This window comes from Hevea brasiliensis, chromosome 11, assembly GCF_030052815.1.
Source record: "Hevea brasiliensis isolate MT/VB/25A 57/8 chromosome 11, ASM3005281v1, whole genome shotgun sequence".
NCBI lineage: Eukaryota > Viridiplantae > Streptophyta > Magnoliopsida > Malpighiales > Euphorbiaceae > Hevea > Hevea brasiliensis.
Genome location: NC_079503.1, coordinates 11,986,866 through 12,007,947, shown reverse-complemented (window position 1 = coordinate 12,007,947; position 21,082 = coordinate 11,986,866). Strand labels below are relative to the sequence as shown.

The 21,082-nt window shown below is 30.6% G+C and overlaps 3 protein-coding genes across 6 annotated transcripts; 2 read left to right on the top strand and 1 right to left on the bottom strand.

Moving 5' to 3' along the window:
* Positions 1-2,527: 2,527 nt before the first annotated feature.
* On the bottom strand, positions 2,528-5,770 carry LOC110648763 (protein NONRESPONDING TO OXYLIPINS 2, mitochondrial). Of its 4 annotated transcripts, none has more exons than XM_058129881.1 (3): positions 5,463-5,770; positions 5,180-5,298; positions 2,528-2,759 (listed from the first exon to the last, which is right to left on the bottom strand). In XM_058129881.1, exons 1-3 carry the CDS (start codon positions 5,594-5,596, stop codon positions 2,725-2,727), a joined length of 288 nt encoding a protein of 95 aa, XP_057985864.1. In that variant the 5' UTR covers positions 5,597-5,770; the 3' UTR covers positions 2,528-2,724. The 4 variants fall into 4 exon arrangements, with proteins under 4 accessions (XP_057985864.1, XP_021658795.1, XP_021658794.1 ...); XM_021803103.2 differs by lacking the exon at positions 2,528-2,759 and adding an exon at positions 2,879-3,113 and having other exon boundaries at positions 5,124-5,298; positions 5,463-5,767; XM_021803102.2 differs by lacking the exon at positions 2,528-2,759 and adding an exon at positions 2,879-3,113 and having other exon boundaries at positions 5,118-5,298; positions 5,463-5,766.
* A 1,534-nt stretch (positions 5,771-7,304) lies between these two features.
* LOC110648764 (uncharacterized) lies at positions 7,305-9,071 on the top strand. The gene is made up of 2 exons (XM_021803105.2): positions 7,305-8,200; positions 8,472-9,071. The coding sequence occupies exon 1, from the start codon at positions 7,504-7,506 to the stop codon at positions 8,197-8,199; it is 696 nt and encodes a 231-aa protein (XP_021658797.2). The 5' UTR covers positions 7,305-7,503; the 3' UTR covers position 8,200; positions 8,472-9,071.
* Positions 9,072-15,920: 6,849 nt separating this feature from the next.
* LOC110648760 (ultraviolet-B receptor UVR8) lies at positions 15,921-18,937 on the top strand. The gene is made up of 5 exons (XM_021803099.2): positions 15,921-16,174; positions 16,265-16,441; positions 17,061-17,096; positions 17,204-17,328; positions 17,401-18,937. The coding sequence occupies exons 1-5, from the start codon at positions 16,087-16,089 to the stop codon at positions 18,685-18,687; spliced, it is 1,713 nt and encodes a 570-aa protein (XP_021658791.2). The 5' UTR covers positions 15,921-16,086; the 3' UTR covers positions 18,688-18,937.
* Positions 18,938-21,082: the final 2,145 nt, after the last annotated feature.

The following is a 21,082-nucleotide window of genomic DNA, read 5'->3' as shown; positions in this document are numbered from 1 at the left end:
ATGTAATCTTTTTTTTTAAATATTATTTAATAATTAATTTGATTAGATATGATTCTTATTCCGTGAGGTGGTGTGACAAGAGAAACGCTAAACAAATTATTATGGTAAAATTTGCATCATCACCGATCTTAAAATAGTATAAAAGAAAATTTAAAATCATTTAGTTTTATATATTAGAATTTTAAATATTATGAATGAATAAGTATTAGATATAATAGTAAGATATAGAGATGGCAACAGGTCAAATTTTTATAAGTATTTAATATAATCAAAGCTTAATAGGGAGAATTTAAGTATTATATAATCAAATTTAAAATGAATTCAGATTTAAAATGAATTTAAATTTAAAAAATAATATCCGTGACAGATGGGAGCGTAAAGGGAGTTTGGACAGATGGGGTTCCATGCATGGGGGATATTTCCATGTTCAATGTAAAGGGAGTGTCTCTCTTGCCACAGCAACTTCTGACAATGACTTGGCAATATGCCATATTACTACACACTTTTATCAATTGTCCTAACCACTTTGCATTTTTCATTAAATATATATTTTATTTTTTTAAATGAATTCTAATTAAAATTTAAATTCCATATTTCACCTTTTTTAAAATTAATTGAATTAAAATTTATTACTTAATTTATTAATAATATAGGTTTTTTAAACATTTGTATTAAAATTTATATAAAAAAATCATATTAAATATATTAATTAAAAATTATTATAAAATAAATAAAGACTATTTATTTCATGAAAAATATTTTTTATGTTTTTTATTATTTGGAAGCACTCAAAAAAATTAATCAATGAAAAATATTTTTCTATTAAAAAATAAATTAAATTATTTTTTTTAAAAAATGACTTTTATTTTTGAAAAGAGAAAATTATTTTTCTTTTTTTAAATTTTGAAAATCTTATTAAAATATAAATACACTTATATATCTATAAAATAAATAAATATCATTAATTTAATATTAAAATTAATTAATGAAAAATTTCATGAAAAATATTTTTTAAATACATGTCATTTTCTATGAAACAAAATAAGTCTAAATTTAAATTTAATAAATTTTTAATAATTAAATATTTTTAATATTTAAAATATATTTTTTTTCAAAAATTTTATTTTAACATCACCTCTAGTGCCAAATGGGACCATAGTCTTCTCAATGTTTGCTTTCACTTTTCACCCCCAAAAGCATGCACATTTTAGGAAGGGGATGGTAAAAAATTTTACTGCGCAGTCAAAGATGTTGACAGTGAAAACTGTTTAGTTTCAGTAGTTACACTCCCATTGTATAAAACTATAAATATGGATTTTATTTTATTTTTTTAATAGAAAAGCATCTTTAATGAACTAGTCACTTTGCATATAATATTACATCCACTTTCATATGTTGGTTTAAGGTTCTAACACAATAATTAAGAAAATAATTAAATTATTTAAATTATAATAAAATTTTTAATAATTTTAATTTTAATTTTTTATTTAATTTAATTATTAAATTTATTTATTTTTATCTATCATATATTTAGAGTTTTCCTTTATTTAAAATTATTTATCATATTTCAAAAGAAATATTAACTTTTTTTTCTAATTTTAATTTTTTTTCTCTACTAAATACTAAAATTAAAATTTATACATTTTTCTAGGCAAAATAAAAGATAATTTAATTAATTATTAATATATTTTTATAAATATTTTTATAAAAATGATGTTATTTAATGATTTCTTTTATTATTATATAAAACTCAAATGCAACAAATAAAAATTAATGGAGTAGTATATATTTGGACAATTAATTAATAAGATAATTGGACAATTAATTGTAATATAAAAAATGCAACAAATACGAGAAAGAAAAATATAATAAGATAAATTATAAAAAAATTATAAAAATAATTATTATACTTAATAGAGATAAAAAGTAAAATTAAAAAAATATTAATTAATATACTTTAATTTTGTCAAAATGATAAATAATTTTAAACAAAATAATTTTTAAAAAGTGATAAATAAAAATAGATAAAAATAATATTTTAGGAAAAAAAATATTCGCAGCTGAAAATCAATATTACAGCTTGAGTCATTGATTTTCCAATCAAACATTAAAACTTCCATTAACAAAAAGAATTATTATTATTATCCAAATCACCCCCTCTCACTAATTAGTGTAGTGGACCTTATAAATTGTGTAGAACTTAATCCTCGATGAACTATTTTTTTAAATATAAAAAAAAAGATAAAAATATTAATGAGATTTAATTTAATAACATTTAAATCATATATAAAGTATTAAATGAAATATATATATATATATATATATATATATATATATATATATGTTTGTGTCTCAATTTCCAGGGAGTAAGCCATCGAAAGCATATAAGAAGGTTCTGTTAGTACTTGGGAGGAAAAAGTTGACGCCTCTAGCAAAGCATGAAACTTGGCACACAAGTGACCCGAAAGTCTAAACATCAATGTAAAGCGAAAGAGAGAAGCATGAGATCCACATGCAAATGTATTGGTAATAGGGAAACATTGCTATGGCCAAGGCTTGTATTCATAGGAATGGGGAACATTTGGACAGTCTCTAATCAACCTTCCCACTTTATCACGTGCATTTCAGTGTTGCCTAATAGATCATTACCAGACACAAGCTTCCTCGTAAAGATAGTAGATTTAGCCGTACCAAATTCCTGGGTTCAAGTTTATATGCTTTCTACTATCTCCATGAGAGTATGAAGAAGTCCAGAGCAGCTAGGAATTCATGAACAAGAGCGAAAATATTGAAAGAAAATAAAGCAAGTATGAACTAGAATGCAATTTTAACTGTCAATGCTAGAAGTATACAAAAAAAATCAAGATCGCTTAGCAAATACAGGAGGGTAAATGGCAAGAAGTTTTATTTGTTATAATATAAAAGCATTGTATCAAATTTATGCTTCAACCCATCATGTGAAAGAACACAAATATGTCAAAATCTTGCAGCTAACCCCTCTTAGATGGTAACAGTTATACATAAAAAGGATGTTACTGACGAGAGGACATGACTACCATCTGTCAGCCATCTTCCATCTTGGATCTGTTATCGCGGTACACTGAGACCTAGTTCTGGATCAAAATGAAAAACATTACATTATTAGCATTAACCTACACTACCATAGATTTTACTTAAAGAATTGGTCCATTGGTCACATGAATCCTCATGAGAGCATTTGACACTAAATAATTAACAAAGAAACAATGTCCGTGGCAAGTCCAAGTTGTTTAGATCAGAAAAAAAGCAGCAGACAAAGTAATAATCCATGGATGATAACAGTGATAAGTAGTTGCCACCCACCGTTAGGACTAAAACTCTAAAACTACTCTAAAATGACACTCGTGCACCATGATAATAAATCTCATTGGCTGAGACTGAGAATTATAAATGAAGAAAATTTTAGCGCCCATTAATATGAAAGAAATAATAAACATTAGCCCAAAAGATTAACTAATATCAACTGCCAGAGAGGTAAGGACATGAATAATAGAACTAGTCCAACTGAAAAAAAGAATGCACATGGGTACAACTTTTATATTGTAGGTGCAAAATCAACCTCAAGACTCAATCTTAGCCTAATTATTATGAAAACCAAGACATCAATTAAAGACTTCTTTTTAATATTTGGACAGCATATGGATGAGTAAAGAAACACTGGCCACAACTGCAATATACTGGAATCTCAAAATTAAACAAAATGCCAAGTTTTTCATGTTTTACTGAATTATTGGAACAGAGCCACATAAAGTACATCAAATTTTAACAAGCTCATGGGTAATAATTTAGGTACAACGCCTAAAGTCCCCAAACACAATTTTTCTTCACGTCTATTTTGCCATAAAGATATAGTTATTCAGTTCTTTGGCCAATAAATATAGAGATTGATCACCATTGCAGAGTTTCCATGTTGAAAAACTAAACTCCTATACAATTACATGAAACACCAACCTCCATAGATCCTCAATCCTAGTGATAATTATGTTGATAATTGAAATTTGGTAGATACGCAATATAAATGGTAAAATCTCCATGAAAGAGCACAACAATAATAATTATCTGTACTAACAGCAAAGCAACATATCCTACTAAAGGACCCAGTCATTGGATAGCAATCGAAATTGCAAAACATTTAGTTTTTACGTTTTGGGGAATTTATATGGTTTGTCTCTTTAACTACTTTCTTCCTACCATATTGTTTAAAGATATTAAAGATAAGTCACAATTATACGTAAGGATGATTTATGATAAAATTTTATCATGCCAGTAAAATTCTTCAACCATGAATGCAGATAAACTTAAATAATTAGCTTTAGCTTACCATATTGTTTAAAGATATTAAAGATAAGTCACAATTATACGTAAGGATGATTTATGATAAAATTTTATCATGCCAGTAAAATTCTTCAACCATGAATGCAGATAAACTTAAATAATTAGCTTTAGCTTTATGTTATTTGAATTTAGATAGACTATTAAATTTATTTGATTTTTGATGAATTTTTGTTATTTTTGCATCCCGCCTCACTCAAGCGTGCACCTTGTGCCATGCACTTAGCCACTTACACTCTAGGACCATTCGGCACCTTGGGTGCACATTACACCTGTAATAACTATGACTCAGACTAAACTTTCCATAAGGTCATCGAATGAGAGTTCTTACAGTGGGAACAGAGTCATCACCACAGGCAAAGCTCCTGGGTGGTCCAAACTCCAAATGCCAAAATTTGTTGAGATTTTAGTGGATTGAGTTTTGAGTAAAAACTAATCTGATTATATCTCAACTTCTAGTATCAAATTTACTGGTCAACTATTATTTGCATGACTTCAAGACATCGAAAAGTATCAATTCATGAAGACAAATCACAATATAAAAAGTCAAAGGCTGAAGATGCTTCCAATGACCACTTACCATGGCAACAAGTTGGGATACTAGGCAACTACCTTCAGCTAATTACTACACTCAGAATATAAGAAAAATCAAAACAGCGCGGGAATTTAAGGTGAATCAAGCCAAACAAGGACGTTCATAATAAAACCAATAAAAATGCACTAATTATGAGTAAAAAGTTGCTTACACATACAAAAACAAAAAGATTTGGAGATTATCAAACTCCTGGGTTCGCACTGCAGAGCATACCCTGAGACAACGAGCGGGAGCTCCTCGAATCGATGCCGAGGCACGAGGTTAACCGAGCTGAAGAGACGGCCGAATGCAGGGGAAGCAGAGATTGGAGAGCACCCAACTGAGGAACTGACCTGAAACTCGACACCCAACAGTCAAAAGAACTGATTTTTTTTTTCTTAATTATTCGAAGAGAACCGCAGGAGAAAACAACCTCAATTGCAACAATCAACATTAAAATTAAAAATTCTGAAAAAGAAAATGAAACAAGCATTAGAAAGGGTTGCAAAGGACATGCCTTGAAAATGTAAGAGAAGAGCGAGACGAGAGCTGTGAGGAAGGTATGGGGTTGGGTTTAAGGGCGGGCTTGTTCACAGCGGATTTGAGCAGAGAAAGACTCGACCTTGAAAGAGATCTATAGCGAGACGCCATTTTCCAAAACGGCAGAAGAGATAAATGATGATCTAGGGTTTTTGAAAAGACAAAATCATTGGGATATCAGGTTTGCGATTGTATCGTGCAAGTGTGCATTTGGGGTTTAGAGAGGGTTTTACAACGAATTTTCTCGTGCCTGAAACTATGCCGTTTGGCCTACTCACTTGGTTGCATTACCCCGTGAATAAATTAACTCAATTCTCTCAGTTTTTTAAATTAATTGAGTTCAATTCCTTAAAAAAAAACAAAAATCAACTTTTAAAAAAAAATTATTGCTTGTTGACTAAACAATAATTTTTTTATTTTTTAAAAAATTTTAATATTTATTTATATATCAAACAAGAAAAAATATAAAAAATATATTTATCTGTAAATAATAAATATATAATTTTTTAATTCAAAAATTAAAAAATTATTCATATTTTTTATAAAAAAAATTAAGTTATTATAAAATATATTTAAAAACTTATTTTATTTTAAAAATATTTTAATATGTTCCATTAATTTATTTTTTAATAATGTAATTAATTTTTATTATTGTAAATAAATATTTTTTAAATAATTAATTTTTATTATAAAAATTATAATATAGTTTTGATTATAAAAAAAATTATTATTTTTATTTTAAAAATTAAAAAATATTGTTATAAAAAAATTGGTAGAAAACAACTTTTTTATTTAAAAAAATTAACATAAGTGAATACGAAATTTTATTTTTTTAAATATATTTTTTAAAATATAACTTTTTTAAATGTAAGACGAGCTGATATTTTAAAACTTTCTGAAATTTGAGCACTTAATAACAATTAAATAGCTTTAGAAGCCATAAATTCAAGTTTGATGGTTCCTATTGGCTCTTCACATCTGGTTCAATTATCTTTTAAAACCCCATATCAAGCATTGCCAGCCGAGCTTCCATCCGCAAGGCGCTTCAACCGGAGATATTCCCCTCTGATGACCTTGGTTGGCTATCCAGTGGTGGTTCTACTTCACCGGTGCTATGCGGCGCTTCTCTTGTCATTTTTGGGCCAAATTTTTTTCTTTTTTTTTTTGGCTGGACTGTTTTAAATGTTTCATAACTGGGTGAGCAGATTTTGGTCTAAATTAAAGAATTGAATCGAATCGAGTCAATTCAATTTAATCAGTTTGATTTTAAAATTTAATTAGTTTGATTTGATTTATAAATTTTGATAATTTTAATTAATCAGTTCAATTTAGTTATTTTTATAAAAAATAAAAAAATTAAATCGAACCAAAATTACGAAAATATATCAAAGAAACCTTAAAATTTTTTAATTTTAATTTATAAATTTTTTTTTTATATTTTTATTATTGAAATTTAATATTAAAAATATAAAATCTTATCAATTTGATCGATTTAAAATCAAATCGAATTAATATTTATCGATTTAATTTAATTATTTCTCAATAATTAATTTAATTCAATTTTTAAAATTTTAAAATTTTAATTTTTAATTTTATTAATTCGATTCGATTTGAAATTAAATCAGCTGTTTGCGCACCCCTTATGGGTATGCTTTTTATAACTGGGCCAGGGGCTTCATGGGTCGAAACGCATCATTTTGAAACAGCAAAAATGACGTCGTTTTATTTCCCTCTTTCACCGCGTCTTCGCTAACAAAAGTCAAGGTTTAAAATTGGTTTTGCCTACCTCAGAGTTTCCTTTCAAGTTTTCCCTGATCCCTGCCTTACGCTTTCTTCCCCAGCCGCTATCCTTCACTTGCCCCACGTAACTTGAGAAAGAATATCCCACAACCACCGTTCCACAATTCTTTTACAAAGCCCATTACGTACACGTCCGATCCTAGCTATTTCCCTTTCTTTATCACAAATACCCACCATCTTACACCAACTTCATTTCCTTTATTCCCCTTCCAACATTTATGGAGTCCGTCGCCTCCAGTTCTTCCTCTTCCGACCGCCGTCTCCACCCCCACTTCAGGCCTACCCAACCCTTGCAAGATCGCATATTCCGTGCCCTCCATCACCACCTCCGACTCCTCCACCGATCCGAATCTAACTTCTTTATCTTGGGTGCCACAGGTAATGTCTACACCGTTACCTTAACCACCACCCCTTCTTGTACTTGCCCTGACCGTAGATCCCCATGCAAGCACATTCTATTCGTTCTTATTCGCGTATTGGGTGTCTCCCTTGATGATACTTGTCTCCGGAGGAGAACTCTCCGCCCCTGCAGGATCAACCGCCTACTTGACACGTCCTCACTGTCTGATTCATTAGCGAGTGCCAGCGTCCGTCAGAGGTTCCATCAGCTTTTCTTTCAGGCAAGGCAAGGTGGGTTGAGGCCTCAGGTGGAGATTGAAGAAGGAACGATGTGTCCAATTTGTCTTGATGAAATGGAGAAGGAAGAGAGGGTGGTGGCTTGTGGTACATGCAAGAATGTTGTTCATGAAGACTGCTTGGTTAGGTGGAGAAGAAGTAGGGGAAGGAGGGGAGGTAGCTGTGTGATATGTCGAGCCAGGTGGAGGGATCAGAGCTCTCAGGAGAGGTATCTGAATTTGGCAGCCTATGTCAGCGAGGATGACACGGCACCAAGTGGAAGTCTCTGTTCTGGCTAAGGTCCACATTCTGATCTCAGGACAAAAGAAATGTAAATTATGGGATGATTTCATTGATTTGATTTGTAAATAATACAAGCATACACTAACCTGAAGAAAATTAATTCTGTTTTATGTATATAACTAGTTAGGTTTATCTTTTGTCGACAGATCATAATTTTTATTAATTTTAGCTGTTCGTTGCAAGTGCTGACCTTCTTAAGCTTAAAATCAGACTCCGACATATATTAAGCACATTGAATATTATTGATGACTTCAGACTTTATTCGCAGGAAGAAGAATTATAATTCCTCTAATATTGACAGTCACCGACGATGTGATTGAGCACTTTAGCCTACACAATTATATCTCATTCGGTCAAATTGCTCCCCGTACACTTCTTTCGGTTGCTTTGTTACTTTATGTGGCTTCAACCATGAATATTTTTTTTTTTTATATAAATTCGAATTGTGATTCTGCCGTAAATATAGACTTTACAATCAAATTATGTAAATTATATGTCTAATTTTCTTTCCATCTTTTTACTATGATGGTGTGATTATGTGTCGTGTACCTATTATAACATGCTTGAAGCCTCGTTCACTTGGTTGGATAAAATTTAACACAGATGATACTAGTTATGGAAACCCAAGAACTGTCGGTGGAGGTGGTGTTTTGCATGATCATCTAGGCCACTGGGGAGGCTTCTTTGCAAAGTTTAGTGTTTGCACCTTAATGCAAGCGGAAGATGCTTTAGCATGTGGTTTGAATATGGCATGGGAGTTGGGTTACCATAAGACAGTTGCTGAAATGGACCCTCAAATCATTGTGCAGTTAATCAATGACAAAGTTAATCTATTTTGAAGCTATTGGGTCTTATTGCACAGTGCCATCAGTTGTTGCATAGATCTAGGGAAATTGTTGTCACTTATTGTTTCAAAGGAGCTAAATTTTAAAATTGTTTCATCACCATATCTCAATTTCAATTTTTATTAAAAAAATACTCAAATTTTAATTTAATACTATTCAAAATTCCTATAATCAGATTATGTTGAGTATTCTGATAAAAAAATTATTTAAATATGCCTAGTGGATTAAACAGAATAAAAAATATTTATATATTTGCCACATGAAGAGAAAAGTCTCTATAATTGGGTTTGAAACATTACTATTAACTCTTTTGTTTCATTTAATTTTTTTTTTTTTAGACAAATCCTAAATTATTTTTTAACGTGTCTAATCTATTAATGCATGTCCAGATTAATTTCTAGTTAGAGTACCAAATGAAATTTGATTAGAGAGACTTATAGTCAATATTAAATTTAAATTTGAGTATTTTTATTATACAAATTGAAATTAAGGGACGGTAATGAAATAACTCTTAAAATTGAAATATGATTAAGCCATTTCTTTTGAGATAGGTATGCCATCTTTTATTAATTCTCCTTAAGATGTTGTGCTTCTTCATCTTGATATTGAGTGGATCTCTCTCTCTCTTCTTTTTTTTTTTTTTTTTTTTGTCAAGAGATAATTCATTGCATTGGAAAAGGCTTATGGCCCATTACATGAAGAGGGTCCAACTAGGAATCCCATATTTCAAATTAGAATCTAAGCCCACAATTCTAAACAAGTTTTTCTTAATAAAAGATTACATAAGCCCAACCTAACATGGGCCAGATATTCCAAAACCCAACCATAAGGGAAATCCTCAAGATAATGGATATTCAACCTATAGGCTCTGATCGGCACTTCACATCGTTGACCTCTATATATAGCATCATTTCTTCACCGGATGCCTTATGTCCTCAGATCATCTCATCCAAGCAACACTAGAAAAGACCCCTAACAACATCAACTGAAGCAGCGAAACAAAACTCGAAGGAACTTCTTTTCTAGACACTTCCAAAGACATCCAACAGTGCTACCAAGGCCAAAGCTTCATCATTTTCAATGGCTGCAGAAAGACAATAAGCATAGAGGTCAAAATGACGATGACATTCTTCGGCATCCCATTCGCGCCTTCTGGGCCAGCTTCCTAGTCTACATCCACCCCATGATCCACCGTCATCGTTCCTCCTCCAAACAACATCACCAAATCTTTGTTAACCTATAAGCAACTTACACAACAACCCAGACAGAGCAATCATAAAAACTAGGGCTATTTATATCTTGAATGGAACTGATCGACCCAACCAATCCAAAAATATTGTTGATTTACTTTAATACATTGTTTTCTCAGTTGATTGATTGAATAATCCATCGTAACCTGAGAAACCTTAATTTTATCATCTAAACTCCTCTGCCGATTGCAACTCTGCATCTCTACAATCTCCTAAGTTACAACTTTCAACTAGCCATGGCCAATACCTCTAAAAGAACTCTATCTTGCTATCGCCACCAAGCTACACCCTTTCTTCTCACTGTTAATTTCTCTCTTCTTCTATCATTGCTTTTCACCTTCTCTACTTCACCAAAAGAAACCAAATCTTACTTTCTTGTTTCTATCCTTATATCTAGAAGCCATCAAATCTTTCACTGGTCAGATCACCTCCTAGTATGTTCTTTCCTCCATCTCCTCTGTACCTCTATTTGTGTGTATTCGTATCAATATATGTGTTTGGAGCTGGGTAGAGCCAAAATTTTTTGCATGTAATATCTAGACATGTGCATGATTGATTTTGAGTAAAACTTTCTAATTTGCTGCTGCTAGTTTTGTTTTTTCTTATGCACTAATTATGATTTATATGCAACATAACCTTGGTTTATTTTGTCATGATCTAGCTTTTGGGTTTATTGTTGTCCCTTTCTATTGATTTAGTTGGAACCATTTGGTTGGACAAAAAAAATCATTAAATAAATTAAAATTAATGTTCTGTTGTATGGCATGTTATGATTACTATTTTTTTTATTTTAGTATTATATTAACATTTGTCTAATATATGTTGTGTTTTTTTTTTCTAGGGTTTTCATAGTTATATCAGGCAAAATTGGAGAGTAGCAAGAATGTAGAATTTAGAGTTGTATAGATTTTAATAATGCTTCTATTATTTGGGCAAAGGAAGCCTATTTTAGGCATTGTAACATTTAAATTTTGTTTTTTTTATTATTTTAAAATTTAATTATTATATTATTATATATTTTAATTATGATATGTGTTTTTAATTTATTTTTTTGTAATAATATTAGAATTTTATAAAAAAAAAGGAAAAATTACAAAAAAAAAGTACTATATGGTTTTACTTATGTTTTTCACTTCAGGGCCTATGATTTGCTTTGTGATAAAGTGGTATCTTGAGGTTCACAACGTTAGCAAATGACGACTTTTAGTCTTTTCTCCATTTAAAGATGTTAACTTGAAATAAAAAGGTGCTGATGTGGAAGAGAAAGTAGAATAAAAAAAAGTAAAAATTGTAAAAAAGCATTTTGTGGTTTCACTCATTTTCACTTTAGAGCCTGAGGTTTATTTTATAACAAAGTGATACCTTATAATAACACTTTATTAGCAAATATAATATTTTGTCTGATACTGTCAATTTTCGTTAATGTGGTATTAAAATAATATTTTTTTTAATTAATTTTAATAATAAAAAAAATTTATACACCACTAAGATATTTCATGTAAGAAATAGTATTTTAGGCATGTAACATTTAAATTTTGTTTTTTTTTATTATTTTAAAATTTAATTATTATATTATTATATATTTTAATTATGATATGTGTTTTTAATTTATTTTTTTGTAATAATATTAGAATTTTATAAAAAAAGAAAAAATTACAAAAAAAAAAGTACCATGTGATTTTACTCATTTTTTTTTTCACTTTAGGGTATATGATTTGCTTTGTGATAAAGTGGTACCTTGAGGTTCACACCGTTAGCAAATGACGACTTTCAGTCTTTTTTCCATTAAAAGATGTTAACTTGAAATAAAAAGGTGCTGACGTGGAAGAGAAAGTAGAATAAAAAAAAGTAAAAATTGCAAAAAAGCATTTTGTGGTTTTACTCATTTTCACTTTAGAGTCTAAGGTTTATTTTACAACAAAGTGATACCTTATAATAACACTTTATTAGCAAATATAATATTTTGTCTGATACTTTCAATTTTCGTTAATGTGGTATTAAAATAATATTTTTTAATTAATTTTAATAATAAAAAAAAATTTTATACACCACTAAGATATTTCATGTAAGAAATAGTATTTAGGCATTGTAACATTTAAAATTTGTTTTTTTTTATTATTTTAAAATTTAATTATTATATTGTTATATATTTTAATTATGATATGTGTTTTTAATTTTTTTTTTGTAATAATATTAGAATTTTATAAAAAAAAAGGAAAAATTATAAAAAAAAAAGTACCATGTGGTTTTACTCATTTTTTTCACTTCAGGGTTTATGATTTGCTTTGTGATAAAGTGGTACCTTGAGGTTCACACCGTTAGCAAATGACGACTTTCAGTCTTTTCTCCATTAAAAGATGTTAACTTGAAATAAAAAGGTGCTGACGTGGAAGAGAAAGTTGAATAAAAAAAAATAAAAATTGCAAAAAAGCATTTTGTGGTTTCACTTTAGAGTCTGAGGTTTATTTTATAACAAAGTGATACCTTATAATAACACTTTATTAGCAAACATAATATTTTGTCTGATGCTGTCAATTTTCGTTAATGTGGTATTAAAATAATATTTTTTAATTAATTTTAATAATAAAAAAAATTATACACCACTAAGATATTTCATGTAAGAAATATATTTTATTCGCTTTAGGCATGGTAATTATGAAAGTGAGATATGTTGATATAGAGTTTTGCATGAAGACCTTGACTTTCGGAGTCACTATTAATAGATTTTTGAACCTGGAATTTGCACCTTCACTTTCAGAATCACTATTGGTTGATGTAGCATAAATTTCCAAGTAAATTATTGGATTAGTATTATTGAAAATTTGAATAAGAGCAATAGTTTTGTCATTGGAGCGGCTAAATTGAACCAGTGCTCTTAGCTGGCTAGCTACTTGTTGCTCTCTTTTATGAGGTGACCGATACCTTTCTTCACTTTGAGCACAGCTTCCATCAATATTGCTTTGAGAAGTTCATGGTTGAAGTTGGCTCTTGAACTCCCTAGCACTTCTAGACGCCGTGTCAAATTCTTCTAACCTAAAGGCTTAGCTATTATAAAATACTAGAACTAGAAAATTAAGCTTTTCAAAGAAAATATGCATAAACTTTTTTATGGTATTCTGAAAGTGAAGAATCTCAAATTTTGACTATTTTTGGGAGTTAAATGAGTCACTTGGTTTGCTAATGATGTAAATCTCGGGTACCACTTTGTTACCAAATGAACCACAGACCCTAATGTGAAAATAAGCAAAATACTATGGTACTTTTTGGTCATTTTTATTATTTTTTTAATTTCACATCAGCAGATATCTCTTCCACGCCAGCATCTTTCTGATCCATGTCAGTATCTTTTAACGAAGAGAATGTGGAAAGTTATCATTTGCTAACGGTTATTACTTTGTCACAAAGTGAACCATAAACCCTAAAGTAAAAATGAGTGGAACCACATGATATTTTTTTTATATAATTTCTCAAAAAAAAATATTACCACATAAAAATATGTAAAAAAATAACTTACAGTAAAAAACACTAATACATTCACGTTTTCAATACTAAAGTAAATAACTCACTCGATTGACTCCATCCAACAAGTTAACGGCGTCGGGTTGGGTTGGTTTGTAATTTAACTCACAATAATTTATATTATTTGAATTGGGTCGGTTTGGAGGAGAAATCCTAATAAAATCACAGCTCAAGTAGAAGAGACATCATAGCCAAAGATATGCAGATCCAAAATACTGTCAATCATTGAAGCTCATCTACAGCAAAACCATTATTTATGCATAAATCAACCCCACTCAATAGAGCGGAGGGATACCCACTTCTAGGAATAGGGGGACGAGGACCTCCCTGCTCCAAGGAGCAAAGGAGGACGTTAAAAAAAGTAGAAAAACAGCTCAAAAACACTAGCAACAAGAAAACGGCGAAAAATAGAGAGAAAAGGGAGACGGGCTGCAAACATTATATTAATAGTGGATCTCTTGAGCCTAGGCTAGTGAGAGTTACTTGATGAGCATTGATTTTGTCTTTAGGGGTTTTCATTCCATCCTTTGGATAAAAAATTATTTTTACATAGAATGCTTAATGTAATTTGAGCAATCAATTTCTGCGGAGCACCTCACTTTAATCGATGGCCCAAATTTGCACAGTTGCGTGCAAAGCAGGCTTCTTTATTTCATGATCCACTGTACTAATCAGTCACTCACTCAGTTTGAGATTATCAGCACTTGGCATGAAGATCGCATTCAATAGAGTCGCACATTGATACGTAAGTAGGATAGGGAATCCTAATATGTATGCACCGGTTTCTCGTTTTTAATCATTACATGCAATTGACGAATTGTAAATTATTGCATATTTCCAAATGGTAACGTAACTTATAAGTCTACAATTTGAACAAAATCACTTAAAATTTGGTAATCCGTCGTTTTTTCTTCCTAAATATGGAAGAAACGGCCGTTTTCACGTCAATTCTGTTTCTTTTTCTTATTATTATATGAATGGTGCAAATTTAAATTAATATAAGAACGAATTTTTTAACCGTTAAATTAAATTTTTTATTTATATTTATATGTTTTATATATACAATTTAATTAATTTTTTATATATCTCAATATAAATATTTAATTTAATAATTATTAATTTATTTTTTTATATAAATTTAAATTTATATTAAATGCACTTCTTTAAAGATTTGATTTTTATTTCATTAAGAAAAATTATTTTTTTCTCCATAATGCCTCTATCATTTAATCTTGTAGCATGCGATTAAATAGGAATAAATTTGATAAATACTAATAATTACATTTAAGAGGATATATGTGTTTAAGGATAGGGATGTCAATTGTTTCGGAATTATTCTTACCTATTTCGTATTTGATCAATATTCTCCGACTCCATTCTAACCTTGATTTTGTACGAGGGATAAGGAGATTGTCTCTCCATCCTGAATCTCATAACTCGGCCCAATAATAATATATTATTATTTTTATTAAAAATAATTTATTTATATATATATTTATTTAAATATTATATTTTTAACAATATATATATATATATTATTAAGATTATATTTAATTTAAAATTCTATTTATAATTTATTTTTTAATAAATAAATTTATATTGTATCATGATAAATCAATGGAAAGATTTGAATTCAATACATTTTTATTTTTTATAGTGAAAGATAATCATTTCATATAAAATTAATAAATTTTGAAATATAATAAATTATATAATAAATAAAGAGATTTGAGCTTGAGGTATATATCCATTCCCTACACCTTTAAAAGTAAAAGAAAATTAATTAAACAATCTCGTGATTGAAAGTGTTAAATTAAGAAAATAATTTAAATTTTTTTGTAAATGCTAATTAAATTTTAAAAAACTATTAACTGATTTTTTTTATTTTTATATTTAAAAAATTGATATATATGGACATAAATTCTCTTTTTTAATTTTTTAAATATTAATTAAATTTTTATAGTGAATAAATAATTTATTTTAATATGATAATTTAATTTAAATGTAGATTAATAAAATCTCTTGATTTTATTTTTATAAAATTACATTTATTAAATTTTAACAAAATCTAAATTTTTCCATAAGAGATGGGCATCTTCCAAAGTTCAATGATTTAAAAGGCTGGATCACAGACCGCACCCCTAACTACCAAAGCCGAAGAACGCTGCATAATCCACAAGAAGCAAAAATAGTACTTTCGAGGCTATCATAGGCGCTGTTGTAACGACTATAGCTAGACACTCTAGTATCCCTTCACTCGCCGGATAAAATGGACGATGCCCTTCGCAGTTCCAGCAACTTGTCCCGCAAAGTCGTCTCTGTGGCCGCCGGCGAAGCTCACACTCTCGCCCTTACAGGTAGTTTATATATGAAAAGAAGGATATGTTGAAATTTGGTTCTATCCACTTAAAGGAATGGAAAATACTGATACTTGTGCTGGATTGCAGGAGATGGGTGCGTGTATTCTTGGGGAAGAGGAATGTTTGGGCGACTCGGGATCGGTTCTGAAGCGGATGCGCTTTTCCCAGTTCAAGTCAAGTGTGATATTTGCAGCGAATCTGAAGAGAAAAGGCTCAAGTTTGTGGGAATTGCTGCTGGCGCTTATCACAGTATGGCTCTTGCAGGTTGGTTTACTCCATCTGTTCAATTCTCAACCTTTGATTTTCCCTTCGTTTGTTTGTGTTAGAAGCATAATCGAAAACGTGGATGATATGGTTAAATTTTGGCAAATAGGAGTAAGCTTTGTATGGTAGGAATTTTACTACTTCATCAGTTTATTGATGAGAATGAAATGCGCTATGGACGGCCCCTTCTGGACTCTCTACCATTTTATTGGTTCTTATAGCTTTCTTAGTCTTGATATTTACTTCATCAAAACTGATAGATTTTCATGAGACAAAGACAAGGGTTTGTCTGACAGTAATATCTGCTGATTCTATGTTTGAATTTCTCACTTATTTCTAGACTCCGCAAATTCATATCCATTTGTTTATCTCCACATAAATGGACTTCTATTCTTGTTGCTTGTGTGATTGTAGTGGCCTATAGGATATTAGAATTACGAAACTGTTGGATTATGCATTTGGGGTTTTCTTTTTTCTTTTTTTTTTTTTTTGGCTACATCAGAATAGAACTTGCACATTTGGGGTTAAGTACAGGCTAAGGCTACCTTTTGTCTATTGAATGATTGTAAGATTAGGAGTTTGAGATGAGTTCACCCCTCTAATTTCTATGTAATGGCAGATGACGGATCAGTTTGGTGCTGGGGTTATAACCCTTGTATCCTTCACGCTGGGGTACCTTTCAAGTATTTCATGCATGTCAGAATTTTGTTATCTATGTGCTTGTTAATGTGTGTATTCTCTGCAACCTTAACCTTTGTATGGATGGCCAACTTGGGGTAAATGGAGAGAATGCCGTGGTGCCTCGCATGATGGAGCATTTTCTTGGGTTGACCTCTTTTGATTCTGTAACGAATGGGTCAGAAACAAAGAGAGAAGCACCATTAAAGGTATGGAATGATTTGTTTCACTATTTTGCCTAATTAGTAGTTATTCAGTAATTTTTTTCCCCTGTACCACAGGCTTGTTCTGTTAAAGCAGGAGGGATGATGTCTCTAGCAATTGACAATCTTGGGACCCTGTGGATATGGGGCAATTGCCCACAGCAAAGCAGCAGCAGTGGCGAGAGTGGTTTCTCCCTGGTCAGCAGTTTCACTCCGATTCCTGTCTGGGATTTCCATGGCCACACTGTTGTAAAGGTGGCATGTGGAAATGAGCATGTTGTAGCTTTGGTAACTGTTGGAGAAACATATGAAGGTGAGGATCTAGTATGCTACTCTTGGGGAAACAATAACCATGGCCAGTTGGGTTTGGGAGATAGAGAGAGCAGAATTCATCCTGAAATTGTTGAAACATTTAACCAGCACTCTCCCTGGGCTATTTATGAGGTAGCATGCGGTGCATTTCATACCGCTTTGCTCACTCACAAAAAGAGACCCAATGAAAAATTAGAAAGCACATGCTGGACTTTTGGCCTGGGTGAAAATGGGCAGCTTGGGCATGGAACCTCCCAAAGTGCACTGAAACCTGAACCTGTAAATGAATTGCCACAAGATGCGTACCTGGTCTCTGTTGATTGTGGTTTATTTCATACTGGTGTTGTTTCATCAGCTGGTGATGTGTGGTCATGGGGAATGGAGAAAGGGCTTGGCCTCTGCCCAGATGCTAGATTTACTGGAACAGATGCAGGGGATGCTTTGTCGCCCCTACGAATAACAGGGCCGCAAGAGCCTAGATTTCATGATCCAGTCCAAGTTGTTTGTGGGGCTGCCCATACTGTTCTTGTTGCAAATGATGGATATAAGCTTTGGTCCTGGGGTAGGGGAAGAAGTGGGGTCCTTGGAACTGGGCAGACGATTGATTTTTTTGCTCCCACTGCTGTGATGTGGCCTCCATTAGCAGATGATTTCAAGGACCAAGGATTGAACAATGTTACTAAAGACGATAATCTAGAAAGCAAGGAATCAGAAGAAGTTGCAGAAATAGAAAAAAGATTGTCTTCGGCAATGGAGGAGATGAAGCTCCTTCAATCAAAGCTTTCTATGATGGAAAGATATGCTGGCATACTTCATGGTTCAATTTTTGGTAAACCTTTTACAGAGGAAGATATTCCAAGCTCGTTGCGAGATTCAGGTACTTTTGACATTGCCAAAGAATGGGAGGATATGCTAGAATCAGCAGATCGCAGTAAGCTTATTAGGTTGGAACTTTTCTACAGAAACATGCTTTCAGGTGTCAAAGACAAGCATATGAAAAGAAGGATCCAAGAGATCATAAAGGAGTGTGTCCCTTCAACTCAAGGAAAATAGTGCAATAAAAAGTCGGATGCATTTTTGTGTAAAATGGATGACCAAATAATCAGCTTATGCTGTATTTCATTTGAATCTTGCTTTTGTATGATCCCACAAGCTTGTCGAGTTCTTGTAACAATGCAAAATATACCTATAGAAAAGTGCATCAAAATAAGGGAAGCTTTGATTAATTCCTTAAGGAGATGATGATCATATGTATTCTTATGGAGGAAAAGAAATAAAGCATAAGTTGTGTGTGACTGTTTTATTTTTGTTGTCTTTTTCAACGCCATTGCCTTGAGACTGACTGCATTTTCCCAGTAACTTTACTTCCCTTTGCCCATTTGGTATCCATGCTTTTTTTTTTTTATGGTTATATATTGATTTGAAATCAAGATAATTTGATTGTTTATTAGAATTTTAAATTTAAATTTGAGCTTTTATAAGAAAGAGTTTACAATTTTTTAAATTAAATATTTCTATTGATATTTGTATACTTATTATTTCAATTATTTATATACTTTAGTTATTTATATGAAGTGCCTAATAAACAAAATTGCCATGTTAAATAAAAATAAATACGAATTAATATTTAGTTAACTTCAAAATATAAAATGTTTCAAAAAAAAAAACTTCAAAATATAAGCACTAAATTAATTAGAAATTAATATATATGATTTTTTCTTTAAAATTTATAAAAAAAAGGTAAAAAAAATTTTAAAGCTTGACAACTATTTTTAAAGTTAAATAAGCTTTTAACAATTTAGTTGATGTATTTAAATCCCTAATAATCACCCTTAGAATTAAATAAACTCTTATTAATTTAGTTAATTCATTTAAACTCCCACACAATTACTAATAAAATCAAATAAATTATTGTCAATTTAGATGACCTATTTAAGTTCTTAACAATTATTGTTAAAGTCAAAATTTTAAAAATTTTGATTAAAAAGATTTAATTTGACTTACATGTGATGGATTAACGTTTAACGAGCGTTCATTTTTATTATATAACCTAAGAGATAAACTGTTCTCTTACACACTCTTTCTCTGTAACTTAATTCCATCAATAGAAGATAAATGATTAAAAATATAGATATTGTGCATTGTTATTGTCATTTAACATGCCTAATACTAAATTCAGTACTTTTCGGTATTACCCCGTCTTGGATTTAGAGAAGGAGCTTCAAGCGCTGTATAGTCCAGTGGCAATGCTAGACTCATGTTTAATAAAGCATACATCGTTAAGTGAAGGCTTATAAAAATAAATTTTTGATTTATAAAGGTTTAAATAAATTAATTAAATTGATAAAAATTTATTTAATTTTAAAATCAATTATCAAGACTTAAAAAGGAGGCTTTTTGCCTATAAAAAATTATAAATCGACAGCTTTCTACGCTCTGTAACTTTCTATGCTCTATTATTTGTTTCTAACATCATCTGTTACTCTGTTTTATTTTTAAAAATACAATAAAAATAAAATTTAATTAAAAATTAAAATAAAAATAACATTAATTTATTTTTTTTTATAATTAATTTTAAAAAGCTGCACGCACAATATAAAAAAAATTTACTATAAACATTTACACTTTTAAGTAATTATTGATTGAAAGAGAATTATACATATATTTATGTACCACATACACACATAGGCACACGCTACTTGAGTGATTTGAGATTCAAGACTAAAAGTAAGAACACTATGAAAATATCCACCTATCCACATCACAATAATTTATTTTTTTTTTATAATTAATTTCAAAAAATATACACACACCCTATACGGTATAGCAAAAATTTTCTATACATACCTATACTTTCAAAAAATTATTAATTAAAAAAAGTTATGCACATTTACGTACCACACACATGCACTAGTTGCGCTTAAAATTTAAAATTAAAGCCAATATATATTTACAATACAACGATACAATTAAATTTTAATCTTAAATTAGTTGATAGAATAAATATTTGCTAATAAAACTTTTTTTTAAAAAATTTCTTTAAAAGATAAAAAATATAAAAATGGGACACTCTGCCTCCTCCCTCGCAATGCCTGACTCCGGCGGAGGTGGCACGTCAAATTCGATCAGCGGTGCGTTGGTCCCCTTTTTGTCAGACTATGAGGTTGCTGTAGTGTGCCCGCTCCGCCACGGCTTAAAGCCCCCAATTTCCCGTGATATCTATCTCTTGGGCTCTAGGCAACACCCTACTCGTCTCAGTTTTCGCCCACCGCCCTTCGAATCCGACCTTGATGACGATGTTGAGGAAAAAGTGATGGAGGTGAAGCTAGGCGGCAACGGAGATGGAGAACTTCGTGGTGCGCAATGGTGGAGGATCGCATGCGGCTCCTTTTGCGCTTCTTCAGAGTCGCAGGAACTCGGATTTGAGTTTGTCAAAAATGCAATTAAG

Bases quoted from the DNA above. Each gene is read 5' to 3' on its own strand.
- LOC110648763 (XM_058129881.1), bottom strand. From the start codon at position 5,596: ATGGCGTCTCGCTATAGATCTCTTTCAAGGTCGAGTCTTTCTCTGCTC. The intron at 5,299-5,462 runs GCATGTCCTTTG...GTCGAGTTTCAG, and splicing joins TCTTCTCTTACATTTTCAAG to GTCAGTTCCTCAGTTGGGTG. The intron at 2,760-5,179 runs GTATGCTCTGCA...ATGAATTCCTAG, and splicing joins CTCCCGCTCGTTGTCTCAGG to CTGCTCTGGACTTCTTCATA.
- LOC110648764 (XM_021803105.2), top strand. From the start codon at position 7,504: ATGGAGTCCGTCGCCTCCAGTTCTTCCTCTTCCGACCGCCGTCTCCAC.
- LOC110648760 (XM_021803099.2), top strand. From the start codon at position 16,087: ATGGACGATGCCCTTCGCAGTTCCAGCAACTTGTCCCGCAAAGTCGTC. The intron at 16,175-16,264 runs GTAGTTTATATA...GCTGGATTGCAG, and splicing joins TCACACTCTCGCCCTTACAG to GAGATGGGTGCGTGTATTCT. The intron at 17,329-17,400 runs GTATGGAATGAT...CCTGTACCACAG, and splicing joins AGAGAGAAGCACCATTAAAG to GCTTGTTCTGTTAAAGCAGG.